The sequence below is a fragment of the Ceratotherium simum genome, chromosome 32 (assembly GCF_057802395.1).
Source record: "Ceratotherium simum simum isolate JZ-2026a chromosome 32, ASM5780239v1, whole genome shotgun sequence".
In the NCBI taxonomy this organism is placed as follows: domain Eukaryota; kingdom Metazoa; phylum Chordata; class Mammalia; order Perissodactyla; family Rhinocerotidae; genus Ceratotherium; species Ceratotherium simum.
In genome coordinates, this window is record NC_141931.1 from 33,020,323 (window position 1) to 33,042,359 (window position 22,037).

A 22,037-nucleotide genomic window follows, 5' to 3' on the forward strand; every position below is an offset into this window, starting at 1 on the left:
CCGGAGCGCTGGAGCTAGAACTATTAATATTTCAGCTTATCTGCAGAAGATGACTCATCCACTTTCCTTTCTGAAGTATTTGCTCACTATTGGCTAAAAAGAAAAAACAAAATCAGCTGCTCACTGCAAAAGGTGGGACTCCAGCGGCCTTCTTGTCTTGGATCTAGGTTGGAAAGAGGACGTCGAGGCTGGAGTCCTCCTGTGAACGACCATTCTCGGCTTTACAGACAACTCCACTGGTTTTTAAAGCTGTCCTAGAGTAAATCAAAAGCAGGGAAGCATTTTTCTTCTATATGGGTCAACATTCTTGCTCCTTCCTTTGAAAAATAAAGCTCAGCTTTCGAATTCAAGAAGCGCTGATTGTTTCCCGAGAAACGAACGTATTTGGGGATCTAAATAACCAAAAAGTATGTAGAATAAAACATGAAGTTATTTCTGCATTAAGTATAATAATAGAAGCTTATCACTAGAAACAATTCTGCAATATGAGCTAAGAATTTCAAATTTTTGGAGGCAGACATTCCAGTAGCAAGTTTATTTAGCGCCTCCCATGCACAAGGCATTCTGCTGGGCATGTGGCAGATAGAAAGCTTTATGAACCACAATATCTTCAACCAACATGCTAAGTCAAAAAGCTAGTATGCAGTGGAGCAAAGATTAGATTAAAACACAGGTGCACATCAAAGCTCACATTCTTTACATGCGTATTCCTTTGACAGGGCTGCTGTAATAAACTCGGTGGCTTAAACAGTAGAAATTTATTGTCTCACAGGTCTGGAAGCTAGAAGTCCACTATCAAGGTGTCATCAGGGTTAGTTCCTTCTGAGAGCTGTGAGGGAGAAGCTATTCCATGCCTCTCTTCTGGTCGTTTGCCAGCCACCTGGCATTCCTTGGTTTGTGGCAACCATAGCTTCAGTCTTCACGTGGCATTCTCCCTGTGTGTGGGTCCCTCATCACCTGGCATTCCTTTCATAAGATCATATTGGAATAAGGGCCCATCCTACTCCACTATGACTTCATCTTAACTACCTCTGCAACAACCCTATTTCCAAATAAGGTCACATCCTGAGGTTCTGTGAGAACTTCAACACATGAATTTTGGGGGACACAATTCAACCCATAACACTGTACCCTGAAATAACTCTCCATTTAATTAAAACACACATACACATCTAGCCTAAATTGTAAGAGGTTGTGATTGCAATCCTGGTATCCAATCACCCTCTCTTGCAGAAGCTGTAGGGAGTCTCCTTCCTGTAAAACAAGTTCCTATATTGTCGCATGTCCATCCATGCAAAATGCACATGATTTACCCCCAACAGGAAGGAAATGAAGCCAAATTTAGTAAGATTCAATTGTCACCATGGATTGGTAGGTACATAAGCTTTGCTGGGTATTCAACTATGTACTCCATCAATGATTATCTTTTCTGTGCCTCAAAACACCTAGATATTTATCCTACAGGGTTATGAGCTGGTTGACATATTGCTTCATAATCATTCTCAACTTGTTTTATATATGAGTGTGTTATATATGATGTATATATATTATAATCCTTTTGTCTTGAGAAACTCCATATTTAGCACTTCATTCAGTTCTCTGCTCAGATATCACCACCTTAGAGATGTCTTCCTTATCACGTATTTTTAAATGGCATAGTCTATCACTATCCCTTAACCGTACTTTATTTTTCTTCATATACTTATCACGTCTTGACATTCTTTGTGTGTTTATTGCTTTACTGTTTCCCCTACTAGAACGTAAACTCTATAAAAAGCAGCAACTTTTTCTATTTTCACTGCTACATTCTCATGACCTAGAAAAGTGCCTGGCACATAGTATGCACTCAAACAATGTTTCCTAAGGGTAATAAATATTTACTTGTCCTCGTGAGTCTATAAACTCCAGAATGGCAGAGGTCACATTTTGTAATTCATTTTACCTACCAAATTTCTCTAGCTTTGTACAAGAAGAGAACTAAGAAAGACACGATCAGCTGGAATGTGAATATAATCACCTGAACAACTACTCCATCTCTTCCTCCTCCTCATACCCACCCTCACTAGGAGAGGAGGAAAATGAATTCATAGTTTCATGGACCAAAGGGTCCGGTCTACACACTGAAGCTTCACCAGCACTGACTTGCTGACCCAAGTCACCTCTTCCTCATCCGTGTCACTGGAACAGGTACTGATTTTCTCACCTCAAAAAACATCACAGTCTGTATTAGGTCCCACCCAGTCCCTACTTGCCATCTTTTCTCTCTCTAATTTTTTGGTGAGGAAGATTGTCCCTGAGCTAACATCTGTTGCCAGTCTTCCTCTTCTTGCTTGAGGAAGATTGTCCCTAAACTAACATCTGTGCCAATTTTCCTCTATTTCGTATATGGGACTCTGCCACAGCCTGGCTTGATCAGCGGTGTGTAGGTCCGCACCGGGATCTCAACCCGCAAACCCTGGGCCGCCGAATTGGACCATGCAGACTTAACCACTATACCACCAGGATGGCCTCTCTCTCTGAGTAGAGCTTGTTGCTTTGTGTACTGCCCACGTGCTAAAAGAAAAAGGACAGCTATCCTCATCTCACAATGAGTGTTTGTTTAGTCTTCCAACTGTTTTTAGAAATATGTTTCGTTCTGGTCTTGAAAAGGAGTTTTCATGATTTTAAATAAAGAAACCAATCTGCATGGTTCTCATTATCATGACACCTAGACTCTTACAAAGTGAGGTAATTATCTGGGGGAAAAAATGTTGGGAAACTCTACTTAATGATCAACCAAACATATACTGTAAGCCTGTTCCAGATGATGTTAGATAACTGTATCTCTGTTGATTAAAAGTACATAGAAATGAAAAATAAAATACTGTGCATAGCTTGATAGTGGTCTCTATGACACGTCATTGATATCCTTTTATTTCATTTTCTTTGTTTATTTTTTGCTGAGGAAGTGTCGCCCTGAGCTAACATCTGTTGCCGATCTTCCTCTTTTTTTTTTTTTTTTGACTGAGGGTGATTAGCCCTGAGCTAAGATCTGTGCTAATATTCCTCTATTTTGTAGTTGGGTCACCACCATAGCACCACCAAGTTCAGTGGTGTAGGTCCTCACCCAGGATATGAACCGAGGAACCCGGGCCACCGAAGTGGAGTGTGCCAAACTTAACCACTATGCCCAGGCCTTTGGCCCCCACTATTTCTTTATCAATACCACATAACTTGTAACCCACAGGCATTTACATTATTCAAAATAATAGTGCCCAGCCATCGAATGAAGTATTTTTATGCATATTTTAGGGAAGAGGAGCTCCAATATATTTAGTAAATAGCCCAAGGTCACAGAGTAGGAGGCTAAGCTGGATCTAACTCCCAACTCTTCTCTATTTGTTAATATTAACCATATGGAAACCAAATACTCAAATAGCTCTGGAGTGAACTTTGCTAAAAAGCAGACCATCTTAAAACCAAACAACTATGGGAATCTGAATCACATAAATACGCCTGAGTATACATGACGGACTCCTTCTGTTGTGCATTCTGAATTCTGCATTTCTCCATATCTATCAAGATTTTATACAAAGATTTCCTGATAGGGACATCATTGTCCCCAATCTGATGTCAACATTTTGCATAACTTGGAATCTTCAAAGTAGAGTGTTGGAACGCAAATACTGTAGTATGTTAGTAAGTCCAGGAGGATTGGTCACATAATTAATTATATTATAAATGAGAACATTAAAAAAATGTAGTCAGTCATCTCTAAACTTCAGTTTCTTCATATAAATGAGGATAACATTTACTATGTAGAATTAGTGTAAGGATAAAATGAAATAATATATGTAAAAAGCTCCTAGCACAGTATCTAATGCAGGCAAATTTAAACTGGAAGGGAACTTAAATAGCATCTAACCTTTCTCCTATTACAGATGAAAGTAATGAGGGCACTAATCCTAGTCCAACATTACTCAGCAACAAGTAGCCAAGTCCAGATAGGAACTAAGGTCTTCTAAGTTCAATGGGCTTTCCACTACACCAGCAGTTCTCAAAGACTGGCCAGAGACCCCTGGGGTTCCTGAGTCCCTTTCAGGGACTCCATGAGGTCAAAATTAATAGTACTACTACGATGTTAGTTGTCTTTTTCACTCTCATTCTCTCATGAGTGTACAATGGAATTTTCCCAGAGACTACATGATGTACAATGATATCAATCTCTGAACGCTAATGGAATGTGCTTGTGTATTATTATGTCTTCTAGAATTTTTTAAGGTAGTAGATCCAGGGCTGTGGTTCTCACAGTGTGGTCCTCAGATCCCTGGGGGTTTCTGAGAATCTTTTTTTTTTTTTTTTTTGTGAGGAAGATCAGCCCTGAGCTAAAATCCATGCCAATCCTCCTCTTTTTGCTGAGGACCGGCCCTGAGCTAACATCTATTGCCAATCCTTCTCCTTTTTTTCCCCCTTTTTCTCCCCAAAGCTCCAGTAGATAGTTGTATGTTGTAGTTGCACATCCTACTAGTTGCTGTATGTGGGACACCGCCTCAGCATGGCCAGGCAAGCGGTGCATCGGTGTGCCCCCAGGGTTCCAAACCCGGGGCCACCAGTAGCAGAGGGCGCGCACTTAACAGATAAGCCGGGGGGCTGGCCCGCACTGAGAATCTTTTAAGAAGTCTGTCACATCAAAATCATTTTCATAATAATACTAGAATGTTATTGGCCTTCACTGTGTTGATATTTGCACTGATGGTGCAAAAGCAAGCTTGGGGGGCAGGAAGGATGGATGGGAGGATAAAACTGCTGGTACTTTGTCACTAACCAAGGCAGTGCCACCAAATTGTACTAGTAGTCACTGTATTCTTCACCACCATGCACTTGCATTAAAAAGTAAAACATCAGTTTCACTTAGTGTCCTTGATGAAGCAGTAAAAATATTAATTTTAATAATCTTAACTCTTCAGTATTTATCTTTTTAATACTGTGTACAACACGGGAAGTACACATTAAGCACTTCTGCTACATACTGAATTACGATGGTTGTGTTAAGGAAAAGCACTTGTGAAAATGTATCAGTTGCATGCTGAACTAACTTTTTTCATAGAACACTATATTCACTGGAACGAATGACTGACAAATTAAGGTTATTCAAACCCGGGTATTTGGCAGACATTTTCTCAAAAATAAACTAAGTGAGCCTGACACTACAAAGAAAGTAACTGACCGTATTTGTTGCCAATAATAGAATTTGAATAATCATGCAAAAATCTGAATTTTAAAAAACTTGTATCCGCCACCAAGAGCTTGACAGCTTATCAATACTTAACGACTTTTCTGAGGACATCAGGGGTGATATTAACAAATGTGATTGATGCTTAATAATGAAATGTGTGAACATACGGAAGATTTGTTTAATTTAGTGAAGCAGTATTTTTCAAGTGATCAATGCCTGATATTACAAAATCATATACGGGAAAATATGCATTTAAGTTGCAGTCAAAACCAATGAATTTTAATATAACAGAATATGAAATGTTCATTGATGTGGTTTCAGATTCCAAACAGCATATAACCTTTAAAAACCCACCACTTGTGGTGTTTTGGTGTAGTATCAAAAAAGAATAACCATGATCAGCTGAAAAGCCTAATAAAATACTTCTCAATTTTTATTAGTAAATAGGGGTAGATACAAACAACAATAAGCAAAAGCTCTTTAAGGTCCTCACTGAATTTTAAGATTGTAAAAGTGTCCTAAGACAAAAAGTTTGAGAACTGCTACACTACGCTCTGCTTAGCTAATTAACAGGCAGAAGAGGAGGAAATACCCCAACCTTATCTGAGCTACATATACATTTTATAGTTATTTAAACACAAAAATAATTTCACATATATTTTGAATTAAGATATTCCTAATATATACCGTTGCTTATTCAATTTATCTGACAAAGTAAATACCACCTGATGGCAAATTTAATTATTTTAATAATTTCAAAAATATAACATTTTTTAAAATTAAAAAATTAACAAGTTTTAATTAATGCTATCCAAGTACAGATGGTTCCTTAAACCTCCCCTAACTCAATCAGCTTTGCAAAACCGTTGTTCTTGGCAAAGTCACTGCTTGAGAATGTATAGAACTTTCTCACTGGAGACAAACTCTTCAAAGATCCCAAATGATGTACCGTGCGCGTGAGTCCGACTCCACCTTCTACGCCCGTCGTCAGCGAGCAGAAAATCTTAACCGGAGCGAAATCCTAACGCTCAGCGGCCTAACGGGAGAGCATTTCTAACGCTCAGCATCCAACCTTAGCTTAGCGCGCAGGCCCCGCGGCGCAGACGCCCCCCAGCGCCTCAGAGAGCGAGTGACATCTGACGCTCGCACGTCCTCTGCGTAGCCCTTCGGACGCGCCGACTGGCTGACGCGGCTAGGAGCGAGGGCGCGACTGGCGGGCGGCTGCTCGTCCCACCACCCCCCGCGTCTTCAGGCGCCCTCCTTCAGGCCGCTCCTCAGTGGACGGGCCTCCCCTCAGCCGCAAAAGGAGCACCTGCGTCTTGGCCTCTGGGGGCCCCGCGGCCTGGGGCCCGGGTTGGCGGCCCTGCGAGCGCAGGGTGTGGCGCCACCGCGTGACCGTGACGTCAGGCGCGGGCCGGCGCGCGATTGGCCGACGAGCATGTGGCGCGCTCTGGCGCGGGCGTGGGCGGTTGGGCGATCGGCGCCGGGGGGCGGGGCCGGGGGGCGGGGCCAGCGTGAGGGGCGGAGGGCCGGCGCTCAAGTAAGCGAGTCCGCGGCGGCGCGGGAGCGCGCGGATAGCCGTCGTCTGAGGTATGGAGCCTGGCGTGGTGCCGTGGGGCGGCCACGGCGGAGGGCATGGGTGCCGGGCCGCGTCATGGGGAACGGAGAGACGGTGGTTGGGGAGTGGGCGAGCAGTTAGCTGGGGAGACGGAGCAGGACGGGCTCTGAGGCAGCTGCGGGAGCAGGGTGAGTGTCCGAGCGCAGGATCTGGCCCGCAGAGTCAGCGGGGGCGCTGAGGGGCAGCGGCCCTGAGCCCGAGGGGAGGCGGCGCGGGGCCGGCGGGCTTCCTCTCCGTGCGTCCCCGGGACGCGGGCGCTGTCCCTCACGTCCCCCCCTCCCCCGCAGCGTCCTAGGACGGACGGGACGCGCCGCAGCGATGCCCGAGATAGACACCGACCAGCTCGACAGGCAGCAGGTGCAGCTCCTGGCGGAGATGTGTATTCTCATTGACGAAAATGACCACCAAATTGGGGCAGAGACCAAAAAGAACTGTCACCTGAACGAAAACATCAAGACAGGTATTGTTTGCAAGGATCGTGCTAGCAAGTGAGGCGCTTCCGGCGGCTGAGGAGAGCGCCCTGGAGAGCAGAGGAGAGGCGGCTTCTCCCCGAGTCCTGCCGTCTCCTGGCTTCCCGTCGGTGGAGTGGTGTCCGAGTCCGTCCACCCTGCTGCTGCCTCCGCGTGGGGGCTGTTCCTCTCCGCTTCGTGTCTCGCTCGGCGTCTCCGGGGGGCGGGGGGTTCTGGCTTTGTGCAGGAGGGGGTGGGCTCATCTAGGGGGTGGCGCCGGTCACTCCCCGAGGGACGGAGACGCCTGCGGTCCCCGCCCCCTCAGGAGCAGGCTCACCGGGCCCAAGCGGGTATCCCCGAGGGGGCGGTCGGCGTAGCAGAGCCGGCCGACAGCAGCGTTTCTTGCACTTGGTGGCGGACCTTCTGGCTGGGGTGCCCGAGCTCGTCTCCATCACAGCCATGCACAGACTCGCTCAGTAGACGACGACGGAGAGAAACAAAAATGGCAGCCAGTTACTAATATTCTGGACCCCAAGTAGAGAATCGGGCAAATAACGGTCAAAACTAAACTAATCGTATATGTTTTGCTTTCAGGATTATTGCATCGAGCTTTTAGTGTCTTCTTATTCAACACTGAAAATAAGCTCCTGCTACAACAGAGGTCAGATGCTAAAATTACCTTTCCAGGTTAGTGTGCTTAATATACAGTATTTTCTTGGGACCTGTAGTTAATTTGACTGCCACGTGGAACTTCCTGGTAGCCAGGATCAAAAAGGGAAATCCTGTGAATACCATAATTTCATATTCTACATAAAAGAAGCTTATACAATGAGTGCAACCTAATAAAACAGCAGTAAAGGATAAGAACTGCTAGGTGTGTATATATACACATATATTTATAATTTTTTAAAAATCTGTGTCTTATACACATTTTGATCTTTTTGGTTAGAAAGGCATTAATAAAGAACTTATCTACACATGTCTTTCACAAGATAATTACAGACGGCCGTTGTAATTGATTTAGAAATCCTCAAGTATCATTTTGTTTATTTTTCTGTTACTTTTAAAACTTTAAAAAAAAAAACCTGATCTTTAGACCTCCTTTGAAGAAAAATTAATCTCTGTGTATATTAACACGTTCCAGGTTGTTTTACCAATACTTGTTGTAGTCATCCATTAAGTAATCCAAGAGAGCGTGAAGAAAATGATGCAATTGGAGTAAGACGAGCAGCACAGAGGCGTTTAAAGGCTGAGTTAGGAATTCCCATGGAAGAGGTAACCTGCACAACCATACAAACTGAAATCTTGTTTAGATATCTAAACATACATTAAAACTTTTTTGTTTGTTTTTGTGAGGAAGATCAGCCCTGTGCTAACATCTACCAATCCTCCTCTTTTGCTGAGGTAGACTGGCCCTGGGCTAACATCCATGCCCATCTTCCTCCACTTTACATGGGACCCCGCCACAGCATGGCCTGACAAGCGGTGCGGCTGGTGCGCGCCTGGGATCCGAATCCCGGGCCGCCAGCAGCAGAGCGAGTGCACTTAACCTCTGCGCCACAGGCTGGCCCCGTTAAAATGTTTTTAATAAAGTTTTAAATTCAGCTATAGGTCTCTGCTTTGTAACCTCTTGAGTTATTAGCCCCAGAAAGCACCTTGAATAAAGATTATTTAAACTTTTATTTCTTAATATTAAATGTCAGAATTTGGTCAGTGCTAAAGTAGATTGATCTGTTAACCAGTATATAAAGTAGACTATTTTTATAATTGATCAGATCAAAGATGAATATTTTCTTGTGGAATACCTTACGAATATTAACTACAAATCTGATTGGGTGAATTGAAATAATCTTTTTTTTTTTCCTCCCCTGGTATTGTCCCCTTTAAATAAGACCCGAATGAATAAAGTATCTCTCATCTTGTTAAAATGGTAAAATTTTTTTCTCCCAAAAAGTAATATTAAAATATGAAGGAGATAGTAATATTAAATCAAATTACTTAATGTTACTCAAAGTGTAATATTAAGATATGAAGTCACGCTTCTAGTTTGAGTGACTGCTTTTTTAAAAAATATAATGAATAAAGTCAAATTATTTTTGGTCCTATGGAAAAAAAGTTCAGACACTTGAAACTATGTAATAATGATTTCTGTGTATCATCAATAGGAGATTAATATTTTAAAAGTTCTAATTCTAAAACTATAGTTCTGTTGTTCAAGATGTTACTGAAATGTGGTGGGTTAATTTAGATTACTTATTTTGTTGTTGATGTTTTTGTTTTATTTTCCTCCTAGGTTCCTCCAGAAGAGATTAATTATCTAACACGAATTCACTACAAGGCTCAATCTGATGGTATCTGGGGAGAACATGAAATTGACTATATTTTGTTTGTGAGGAAGAATGTAACTTTGAATCCAGATCCCAATGAGATTAAAAGTTATTGTTACGTGTCAAAGGAAGAACTTGAAGAACTTCTGGAAAAGGCAGCCAGTGGTGAAATTAGGATAACTCCATGGTTTAAAATTATTGCAGAGACTTTTCTCTTTAAATGGTGGGATAACTTAAATCATTTGAATCAGTTTGTTGACCATGAGAAAATACATAGAATGTGAATGTGGAGATAAATGATTAGTAAAGTACTGAAAAATTTCTGTACTTAGTAAACTTAAAAAGATTTTTTTTACTTTGGTTCCCCATTAGGAGAACTCTCGTTTGAAACATGGATACTTTACAACTAGTATTTGTGTGGAAAATACAACCAACTTCTTAATTTTGTATCACATAACCTGTATGTGTGCACTGCTATTTGTAAAAGACATTTAGGAGAGGTTAATGTAAAAGAGAGAGCAAAAAAACTTAATTTAACCTGTCTAAACTTATGGGCCTGACAAATTTGAACAAATAAGTGAAGCTCTTCGTTTTTGATATGTTGTGATAAACATTTTCAGAACACTTGTGGAGCACTCTGCTCTTTCCAGGCTCTTTGCGCTTTGCTTTATATATCATTAAATTTTTATCATAGTCTAGAAAAATGTGCAATGGAAACTATCTGCTTAGCTACTTTGAAACAATCTATATTACCTTTCCATATTGACAGATTAAACTAGTAGAGCAGGTTCAAGGGATCTTAAGTGGTATATATCCTGATTTCTATCATTCTAAGTTGGTTTTGTGGTTTAGTCATTCTGGAAGTATCATTTTGATACTTAAAGTCAGACATTGCTTTTGGTAATGATATTGGTAGATTCAGTCTTTTAAACAGTCTTTGTGAATTAGCAAAGTCTGTGTTTTCAGAATTACAGTGGACAGGCAGACTAGTTGTAAAATGAAAATTGAGTTGACTGGGTCATACTCTACAACAGGGTTTCTTAACCTTGGCACTGTTGCCATTTGGGCTGGATAATTCTTTGTTGTTGGGGTTCATCCTGTGCATTGCAGGATGTTTAGCAGCATCCCTGGGTTCTACCGCCTGAATGCCATTAGCACCCAGAGAGCTCCCCCATGACAGCTACAATGACACCAGATGCCAAATGTCTCCTGGAGGGCACGATCACCCCCATTTGAGAACCTCTGTTCTACAAAGTCAGGCCATATTGTAGGGGGAAAAAATTAACAGAAAGGCTAATTCATGTTAAATAGATTTGAGTTATGGAATATGTGTATATTAATATTTAAATTGTACCTTGACTAATGCACTTTTTAAAACTCTTGCCATAGATAGATTTCTCAGATTTGATGTCTTAAGACAGCGATGTTATCCTTGAATGCTGTATGATAATAAATAATGAAGAAAAAGATAAAAATTGTTTTTTCCAAACTAAATATTTTATAAATTCAATAGAAAAGTCCCTTTCTTGTTAACCCTGAGCAATTAATTTATAATTTCTGGCAAGACTGTAGCAAGTATTAATTTTATTGAAAAGTAAAAATTAAAAAAAAATTACCACATTTTAATAGTGTTGTCCAGTTTGTTAAAATTTTAATATGATAATAAGTTAACCTGGCTATGGTAGCTTAAACATTATGAATCCCATATAACTTCAAAATGCATTTATAATGTTATTTCTAGTTCATTAGTTTTCTTTTCTAGAAAGTCTTAGGCTGAAAGCCACACATAACTAGTTACTCAGTAGCTACAGTGGCTCGTGGTTGCCATATGGGACAGTGAAGCCTTAGACCACTACCTGGCACTTTGCAAGTACTCAGCAAGTGTTAGATATTACTCTTATATTACTAGAATGCCCCTCCAAAACATGTAAGTATGAATGTTGTTTGACATGATGAACTCTTTAGGACTCCATCTTTTTAAAGCCAATTGAGACTTGAAAAAATTTTTATCTTAAACTATTTAAAATTCATAATCTCTTGGGGGCTTGCCTGGTGGCTTCGCTTTGGCGGCCCTGGTTTTGCAGGTTCGGATCCTGGGCATGGCCCTGTGTACTGCTTGTCAGGCCTTGCTGTTGCAGGCATCCCACATATAAAGTAGAGGAAGATGGGCGTGGATGTTAGCCCAGGGCCAACCTTACTCAGCAAAAAGAGGATTGGCAACAGATGTTAGCTCAGAGCTAGTCTTCAGCACCAAAAAAAAAAATTCATAGTCTCCAAAGTATATAACTGTTTGATGCCGGGCAAACCATTGGCATCTCTTAAGGCCCAGGGGTTGCCTTCTATTAAAATCTAGATTACGCAGAGAACAAGAGCAAAGGAAGAGATTGTGGGAGGAAGGAGAGCATGTTATTTTCTTACTTGGCCCTAGCCGATGAGGAGAGGTATAGATGAAAGGACAAGTGAAGTAGCTCTCTGAAGCTCAGAGGCATGTTAGCAGGTCACTGGAGTGTGCCTCAGATATTCTCAGGTGGAAGTTGTCTTTCCCTCTGCTCCCTGGTGGACACTTGCTTGATGGTTCCATTCCTTCAGATGGGTGGGCCCTTTATTTTAGATCCTTCCCAGGGTTGAAGATCCCTCTTCCTGTGTAAGTTTGTGGATGATCACACTCATCTTCTGTTACCCTGGATCCCTTCTCTTGACAGAGGGGGTGTATTTTAGTATTTCGACATACCTCATCCTCACTCAACCTGGTGTTTTTTCAGCCGTAAACCTGTACTTGTCCTTCTCACACATTTTACAGAGTGAACTTGAGTGTGTATTTGTGCACATTTAAATATCCTGACAAATAATTTTCTACTTTACAATTTACATACTTATCTATCATCTACATGCTTTAGACTCCCAAATTTAAATCTCCACAGAATTCTGTTTTGTATTCATATAGCCAGCTGTCCATATGACAACTATACTCATATATTTAAATAGGTGAACCCATACTTGGGTTCAAAACCAAGTCCTGACGTGTTCCCCTACCGGCCTGTCCATATCTTCCTCATCACAGCTCACGGCAACTCCATTCTTCTGTTGCTCAGGCTAAACACTTTGGAGTCACTTATTCCCTTCCCTCTCACACCTTATATCCATTAGTCAGTAAATCCTTTGAATAAGCCCAGAATTTCACTGTCCTTCTCCACGTTTCCTACTACTTGGAATCCAGATGATCCCTGGGTTGCCTCCTGACTGGTGGCCTGCTTCCACATTTTCCTCTCAATATCTCTTCTCAACGCAGCAGCTGGAGTGATTGTATCATTTCACTCCTCTGCTCCGAATGCACCAGAAGAAACACCCTCCAGTAGCCTACCAGGCCCCAAAGATGTGCTCAGCACCTCTGATCTCATTTACCCAATTGCTTGCTCTCTGCAGCCTCCGAGTCTCCCTTACTGTTCCTTGAGCCCACCAGGCATGCTCCCACCAAGTCCTTAAACTGTTCCTTCTTCCTAGAAAATTCTTTTTCTAGATACAGCTATGACTCACTCTCACTTTTTTCAAGACTCCTCGATATTAACCACTTCATTGAAGCCTAATTTGACTAGTCTGTGAGCCATTTCTCCCATACGTCACCCTCCTTTCCTGGTTTCTTTTTCTATATTTCTTAACACCTTCTAATATAGCATGTAATTTATTTACCGTGAGTACCACCAGGATGAGTTCCATAAGGGCAGGATTTTGTTATTTCTTCCAACTTTTTATTTTGAAAACTTTCAAACCTACAGAAAAATTGCAAGGACAGTACACTGAGCACCCATATACCTTTGACATAGATTGATGGATTGTGAACAGTTTTCCACACACATATGTGCTGAAATATTTACAATCTATTGCACACTTAATGACAGTTCACCCTCTATACTTTAGCTTATATTTCCTGAGGGTGTTCTACATTGCCACAATATAATTATCACAAAAAGGAAATTTAACACATAACAATGCTTTCATCTAAAATACAGTTCATATTTAAATTTCCCCAATTTTCTCAATAATGACTTTTACAAATTTTCTCTTACTGCCCCCCCTCCCCCAACCCCCTCTAATCCAGGAGTCAGTCAAGGATCACACCTGCATTGGTCATGACTCCAGTTTCTTAATCTACAATAGTTCCCAGCCTCAGCCTCTTTTTGTCTTTCATGTCTCTGACTTTTTTAAGATTCCACACCAGTTATTTTACAAAATGCTCCCAATTTTGATTTATCATATTGTTTCCCATGATTAGATTCAGATAAAACATTTTTGGCAAGAACATTACATAAGTAACATTGTGTCCTCATGCCATCACATCTGGGGGTATATAATGACAAAATTGGTGATTTAAGTCAGATCCCTTAGGATATATTCGCCAGGTTTCTCTATGATAAAGATGTTTTTTCTTCTTTGTGATTAATAAGGAACTGTGGAGTGACATTTTGAAATTGTGTGAAAATCCTGTTTCCTAATGATATTTTATCTAAGAATTTTAACATTCATTGATGATTCTTACTAAATCAGTAATTATGATGGTGACTGTAAATGGTAATTTAAAAAATTTTCCTATCTTTTTTCTACATTGATTAGTTTACATTCTTCTTTAAAGAAAAGCTTTTTCCCTACTTTGATTTATTCATTTAAATATCAGTATGAATTCAGGCACACTTTTAAAAATTGTTACAATTCATTCCCATCATTATTCCTTTTGACGCTCAAACTGTTCCAAATTGGCCAGAGGGTGCCTATTCAAGCCACCCCCATGTCCTTTGTTCTTTCTCCTTCAGTTTTAGATCACATCCTTGATTTCAGGCACAGTTAGATGTTTCAGGCTCACTTCTTATACTTTCCATGCTCCAGTCCTGGAATCAGCTGTTTTTATAAAGTGGAGAGCAGAGATTTAAATCACACACACACATGCATACAAACATGCACATAAACATGTGTGCACACACACACACATTTGTTATTACCCAAAAAGGGGGTTCATCTGCCCACCACAAGACATGCCAACAGTCAAGAAGCAAGGTAGTAGGAGAGAAAAGATTTTTTTTTATTACAGCTTGCAAGCAAGAGGGTAGATGGCTGACTAATGTCTGAGGAAAAAAACCATCTTAAGGGGGTAAAAGATATGACAGCAGTTATATAGGCTGGTGGGTTACAGGGGAGGGGGTTAGGAATGTTGACCTTCTGGTGTTACAGGCTGGGAGTCGCCACACCAGATCTTTCAGTTTTCATTGATGATGGCTATCAGCATAGACTCTCTGTTTGGGGGTCATCACATTCCCAAGGAATTCAAAAGAACAAAGTTATCATCTTGTCACAGCTAGGAGGTATATGCATAAGCAGGGGTCGTAAAATCTACAGAGCAGTTAGATCTCCTGGAGGGGGCATATCCAGCTGGGTTACTTAGTCAGAGGTCATTCAAAATTACAATAGGGTTTCTTTCCTACAATATGGCTTCGCTCATGTCAGCCTTGTGTTGAGCCGGTATCAGTTCCCCCTTTTTGTTGTTCAATCCCTCAATCTTGAGGGACATCCTGTTGATGAGGGGCATAGGATGTTCCATCTCATTGAACCAGTCTCTTAGTAAGACAGTGATGCAGGTGGGTTCCCCAAGTTAGGCATATATTGTGTAAGTAAATAACCAGGTATTTAATAAGACAAAAAGAAAAACAAAGTTAATAGTGGGTGCAAATTATAAACCAGTTTCTGGGTCCAGGGAACAGTCAGTCAAGAAGATTTCTAGATGTCAGTGCCAAAGCATCTTTTGCAGCTTAAAATGTCTCTGATGATGTCATCGAGTGTTTAGGCATCCTTTCTGAGTGGCTTACCTAGCAACAGATATGAATCTCTCTTAAGTTTATATCACGTCCACCAGCTTCAGTTTGTAAGGCTTCAGGAAAAAGGGCAGATTAGTTCTCAGTAATTCCAAATGAGAATGATGGAAAAAAAATTGAAAACGTTAGTTTGGAGATTTGTAGCCAGACATTTCAGGAGACTAGAAGAATTCAGGATCCAGTCCAGTTAACAAATATAACAAAAACCTCAAAGACAATTAACAGAATCAGAATTCAGCATCTACAAAAAGGTATTATAGTTTCTATTGAAACATAATTTTTCTCTCTAAAATCACCTTCATTTTTACCAAAGATAGCCACATTAAGATTAACTGGTTTGCAAAATAAGTCTAGTTTCAATAAAACTTGATTTGGTTATTTACATAAGTGTAGCAAGACTAGCAACTGATCATACAGGCTCTTTTAAATCTGCTTTGGAGGAACTCTTTATAAGGAATCTCAGATTGAACTTTGAAGGCCTCTTGAGGCCATGAAAGCCAAGCGAAGGACTTTGTCATCAGACTTGCCTGTAATACCTATAGATTTGGGTGATTCCTCTCTTCTTTTGAGGTTCCCCAAAATATTGAGGTTCCAGGCACCTGCCAGATAAGTGACCTTTCTTACTCATCCTGGTAAAATTGCTTGGAACTTCTGTAAACAAGGTATCAGGAAAATATTTCCAAGTGGCTTTATTCCAGAAAGTCAACCTTTATTCCTCAAAAGCTGTCTTGTCATATCTGAGTCTGTATGTTTTTCATAAATATGATATTCCAGTCAAAGCTTTTGTAATATAATCAATGTTTCCAATTGTGTCCTGTTATAAGGAGAACAGATTCTTATTGAACTTACACAAATAACTATAAAGCCATGAAAACAATACTCACTCACTAAGATTTTACAAATTCTGGAGGGATCAGGTAGGGAGAAAAAAAACAAATGTTTCAATTCTGCTTACAATGGTATAACTTACCAAATTGCTATAAGTCATAGTTAGCTTGAGAGGAAAGGGAAAATGTTTCTTAAATCTGGAAAAAAACAAAACATCAAAAAATCAGCAATATTTCAAAAAAGTCATAAAAATTGTAATCATTCTCATCAGTTCATTCAGTCCAGTGTAACCAATTCTTGATCTTAATCTGTTAGCAGTTTCATGAGGTCATCAGTCTCTCTGTTAGAGTTCTGTAATTTCTCACTCAGTTTAGTTTTATAATCAGAAAGTTTATCAGAAGTCTATGTTCTAGAGTAAGTGTCAGAGTCCTTTCCATGAATTTTTCTGAAGATGAAAACATTTGCAAAAGCATCAGCGTAAAACAATAACTGTCTATAAACAAGCCCCCAAAGTGGCAATTGACAAAGAAATTTGGTTAATTCCCATGACATACAACACTTCAAGATAATAACTTGAATTATGACTGATAACCAGGACAGATCAGAATTCTAGGAATGTTATATATTTTTTAAAGCATATACATTAGTAACATTTACCCACACAATATCATAGGTCCCTATGAAACAATGCTTAGGCATCCATTTAACCATGGTGACAGTTAAAGATTTTCAGGCAAATGCAGAAAATTAAATAGCTGTAAGAAAAACCTTAGCACCTGTGATTAAAGACCTGATAAAAACAATACAGAAAATTTCTTTTGATAAAACACAAAAAGCTTTCATAATTTCTCTACCAAAAGCAGACTAAAATTTAGGAAAATTATCTCTTTAAGAGAGAGAGAACCAAATTCTAATTTTGCACCGGCTTACTTTTGACATTAAAAGTCATTTACTTAATTGGATTTACTTTAATCCCAGCCAACTTGACCATGCATAAAACTCTTTTTTTTTTTAAGGTTCCTCTTCCACAAACCTTCTATAATTTTCTTTTTACCTTCAGAATTTGTCCCTTGCCTTCCTTTCTTCCCAGCTAGTACTTTAGGACAAACTTATCTTTCTTAACAAAACAAACAAAAATATTTCCATTATTTATACCTTATTTACTGAAAACATACATCTCACTTTCCTTGAATACAAAGATGTTTTCCTTATTAATTTTTAGTAGGCTTAATCACATATTAGAATTTTTAACCCTTAGAAATCTTAATTTTTAAGTAAAAACTAAGTTAGCAATTATAAACTTTCTTTTACATTAGTATTCTGTGGCTTGACAAATTTATAAACACTTTTTATAATTTCTGAAAACATGTTACTTTATGGTACAATCTTTTAACAAAACACAAGACATTTACCAATAGACTAAAACATCTTTTAGTTTTTCTGTAATAAGAAGGCAAAAGTAGAAAAACTTAGATATATTTAGCAATAATGTTTCAGTATTTTATCTTATTTGAAAATGACCCAGATACTCAACAAATTTTTATCATTTAACTTAATTTAGCAAAACTCTAAAGTTTTAAGTTACCAAAAAAAATTTGGAAGCTGTATTTTCAAGTATACAGACCACAAAACATAATTATTGTGCCCAAAAATGCTAACCCATTTTCATCTATATAAATCATTTGTTTCCAACAATTGTGTTTCAATTACCCACAAAAACTTTATGAGATATTAGACAAAATTAGCTACCATTTAAAGCTATTTTTTTGCTGATGAATTTGTAACAGATAACATGAGCTTATTTGACTAGTAAACCCAGGCTGCATATTGGCATCATATCCAAATACTAGCAAGTCTGAGGACATGCCTATTTCAATCAAACCAACAAACTTAAACCAGCTCTCATTTACCAAAGATTAATTTATATCGTGTTAACTTAAAGACATTTGGGTTAATTTCTATTACATTTAGAATTTATGTAAGTGCTTACTTTAAGCCAATTAAACAGGGCTCTCAGTTTTGGCCATACCATCCAAAGGTAAAATATCACATGTATGAAACATACATATAGACACACATACACAGAGTCTCCACAACTATTGTTTTAAAAATCACTGTTATGAATCAGGTACAGTAATACAAAGCTCCCTAGTTATGAATCCATGTTTTGTTTTAAGACTTTTTTACTGATATTTGTGGACAAGACAGTCAAGATGCTAGATTTCTGGTGAGGGTGCTCTTATGGCCATTTTTTGGCGTTTTTCCGTTTTTTCTTCTTCAGTCTTAGGAATTGCTAATGAGCTAGATAACATTTCCCAGAGAGGCGAGGTGATAACCCTTTCTGAGATAAAGGAACTGGATGGAATTTGAACTGCCTCTACAGCTGCTTTTCTAGTTTTACAAGGATTTTTTTTTTAAGGACAAATGCTCTTATTTCTCAGAAATTGAGTTGTAACTCAAATGACATTATAGGTTGATCTACCTGTCCAACTACATCACAAAGGCACAGAGAAACCACTCAAGTTTTCTCCAAGATGGAGTTTCTGGGGCATAACTCATCCAATAGAAAGTGTTTCCAATTAGTTAAAATGCACCAGAGGGGTGAGTCTCTGGGGATGCTTGGGCCATTCCCCATGGCCGAAAGCCGATGTCCCACTGACAGCGAGCCTAGAGAAGGGTGCAGAGCCCAACTGCAGGTGTCAGTATAGCTATAAGATTTAGTCAAGTCCCATTCAGCCTGGGCACTTAGTCCCTGAGCTGGCACAAAGCAAGCCAGGGAGGCAAGAGGCAAAGGCCTGGAGCAGGCTTGGGGCCAGGAGTCCCAACACCACGATTGAGAGTTAAATTCCTGGCAGAATGTTTTTCAAGTTCTCGATTTTTACAGAAGGTGCAGGTTCTGCTCAGGTCCAGCCTGAACTTAACTTCAACTTGGTGACAAGAGAGGAGGTGATGAACGAAACAGACACAGAAGGGAAAGAGGTGATCAGGCCTCACCCTCACGGCTTATTCCCAAGGGTTATCAAGACAAGGGTCACAGAAACAACAGTTCTCGTGCTGGGGTACACGATCCCAGCAGGACAGTTTAAACCAGAAACCAGAACCACCAAGAGACAACTCACTTGGGGTTGCCAGGGTGATCAGGCCTGGAAACTAGAGGGGAGCTCCCAGGGGTGGAGCCTTTGACTCTTTAAAGATTTCTTTGTTTCTTGCTTCAAAAGCTCAAAAGGAGCCCAAAATGGCTACTGTAACTTTAAATTATCCAGAGTTTTCTTGCCAGCTGTTTACAGTTATCTCCATTTTAGGGGCTTTTCCCAGGGTGGCCATAACAAACAAAGTAATTTCTAAAGAGAGTTTGTTATGATAACCAAGAAATTCAGTCCCCAAGCAGCCAATTTTAAGCTATTTACCAACACAGACACAGAGACAGACACAGAAAAACCAGACACCAGCGAACTAGTTCCCAGATTTAGGGTATTAAGTCCTACAACTGTTCCCACTCCGAGTGCACACCCAGATGGTCCTATTGGACCCCAGATGGCCCTGCCATAAATGGAAGGACCCCAGACGGCCTGCTGCAAATGGAAGGACCCCAGATGGAGGGGAAGAGAGTTCATGTGTCCTTGAGGTGACTTACCCTATTCCAGATTGAGCCTGTTGACCAACCAGAGGTAGCCGTTTCTCTTCCTAGCACAATCAGCATTAGGAGGCAGCTGGCGTCAGTCTGGGAAAGCAGGAAGGGCAGTTCCCTGAGACAAAGAGAGCCTCCGCAGCTGCTAAGGACTTACCCAACAGGTCACCCGTCCAAGGTCAGCTGGCCACAAGCAGGACATAATGTCCCACCTGGGACGCCAAATTGTTACTGCCCAAAAAGGGGGTTCATTTGCCCTCTGCAAGACATGCCAATAGTCAAGAGTCAAGGTAGTAGGAGAGAGAGGACTTTTTTATTACAGCTTGCTAGCAAGAGGGAAGATGGCTGACTAGTGTCTGAAAAAAAAACATCTCAAGGGGGCAGAAGATCTTACAGCAGTTATATAGGCTGGTGGGTTACAGGGGAGGTGGTTAGGAATGTTGACCTTCTGGTGTTACAGACTGAGAGTGCCACATGAGATCTTTCAGTTTTCACTGTCGATGGCTATCAATATAGAATCTCTGTTTGGGGGTCATCACATTCCCAAGGAACTCAAAAGAACAAAATTATCATCTTATCGCAGCTGGGAGGTACATGCACAAGCAGGGGTTGTAAAATCTACAGAGCAGTTAGATCTCCTGGAGGGTGCATATCCAGCTGGGTTAGTTTGTCAGAGGTCGTTCAATGTTACAATAGGCTTTCTTTTCTATAACGTGGCTTCCTTCATGTCAGCCTTGTCTTGAGCCACTATCACATTGATTTGAGGTAGAGTCATTGCAAAGTTTAGTCATCAGAAAAGGAGGGCCTCAGAGGTTGAGGATTTTACCTCAAGATCCTCATTCCCATACTTCATTTCTTAAATTTTATTTGAGATTAACTTTGTAATTATGAACAGCATCAAAGACATCGGTGAGAGACGTATATAAAATTCAGGATTTTTATCAAGCCAATAGAATATGTATGCTTTTTTTTTTTTTCAAAGTTAAGGACCATTCCTCTAACTCCTTCAGTAAGTTGTAATTTAGTGATGATGGCATATTCCACACCCAGAACACCAGCTTGGATTCCAACTTTAATTTGTTTTTAAATTGAGGGACAATATTAATGTATATGGGCTGATTTTTTAAAAATTGTTTTTAAATCTAGGAGTAATTTCATTTAATCTAAGAAATGACTTCCCTTAAAGGCCTCCTAATCCTGAAGGAGTGTAGTTATATATAATTTAGGATGTAGAAAAGTGAAATCTGGGAAGAGACTAATCTTATATGCAAGTTTCATAAGGACATGTATCATGATTTCTAGAGTAACAAGTATAGAAACAGATTGTATTCCTTTCAAATTAGTGGAGGGACTAGTGTATGATAAAAATAACTATTTTGAAATAAGGCAAGAGAAGAGAGAGATAAATATATACAAGGACAAATTAAAAGTATAAAAAATTCAAATTTTAATTTAATTAGTGATTTTAAATTCAAGTATATCAATGATCTGATAATAATAAGACTGACAGCTACTGTCTAAAAGAAGTGACAGAGCCAAAAGGAAAATGAAATAACATCTTTGAAGTGGTAAAAAAATAATTTGCAACTGAGAATATTGTGTCCACCCAAAACATACTTCGAGTATTAATGTATAATAAACACAATTCTGGGCATCAAAACTGGAGAATTTGTCACCAGCAGACCTGTGCTGACAGAAGTACTACAGTATTTCTTTACTCAAAAAGAAAATAATCCCAGAGGGAAACTTAAACAAAGGCAAGAAATAATAATGAAAATACGTAAGCATGTGAGCAATTATAAATAAATACAAAATAGTAATAATAATGATTTGTGGGATTTAAAATATACGTAGAAACAAAATTCCTGGCAACAATTACAGAAAGTAAGTTGGAGGTAAACGGACTTAAAATCTTAGCTTCTTGGCATTGTCTTTGACATGGTAAAAGAACTTATTCATAATTTCTAAAGTCACTATACTAAACTATACTAATCTAACTATACTATACTATACAAACTATACTACACTATAACTAAAAGAATATTGATAGTATGCATACCAATAGAGATGGAACTAGCTTAATGCAAATTATTGATTAATATAAAGAAGGTATG

General features: G+C 39.6%; 1 protein-coding gene across 1 annotated transcript; it reads left to right on the forward strand.

The window, feature by feature from the left end:
- The first annotated feature begins 6,638 nt into the window (after positions 1–6,638).
- On the forward strand, positions 6,639–11,229 carry LOC101389969 (isopentenyl-diphosphate Delta-isomerase 1). The gene is made up of 5 exons (XM_004425421.3): positions 6,639–6,805; positions 7,121–7,293; positions 7,877–7,969; positions 8,427–8,557; positions 9,576–11,229. Exons 1-5 carry the CDS (start codon positions 6,654–6,656, stop codon positions 9,891–9,893), a joined length of 867 nt encoding a protein of 288 aa, XP_004425478.2. The 5' UTR covers positions 6,639–6,653; the 3' UTR covers positions 9,894–11,229.
- The last annotated feature ends 10,808 nt before the right edge of the window (positions 11,230–22,037 follow it).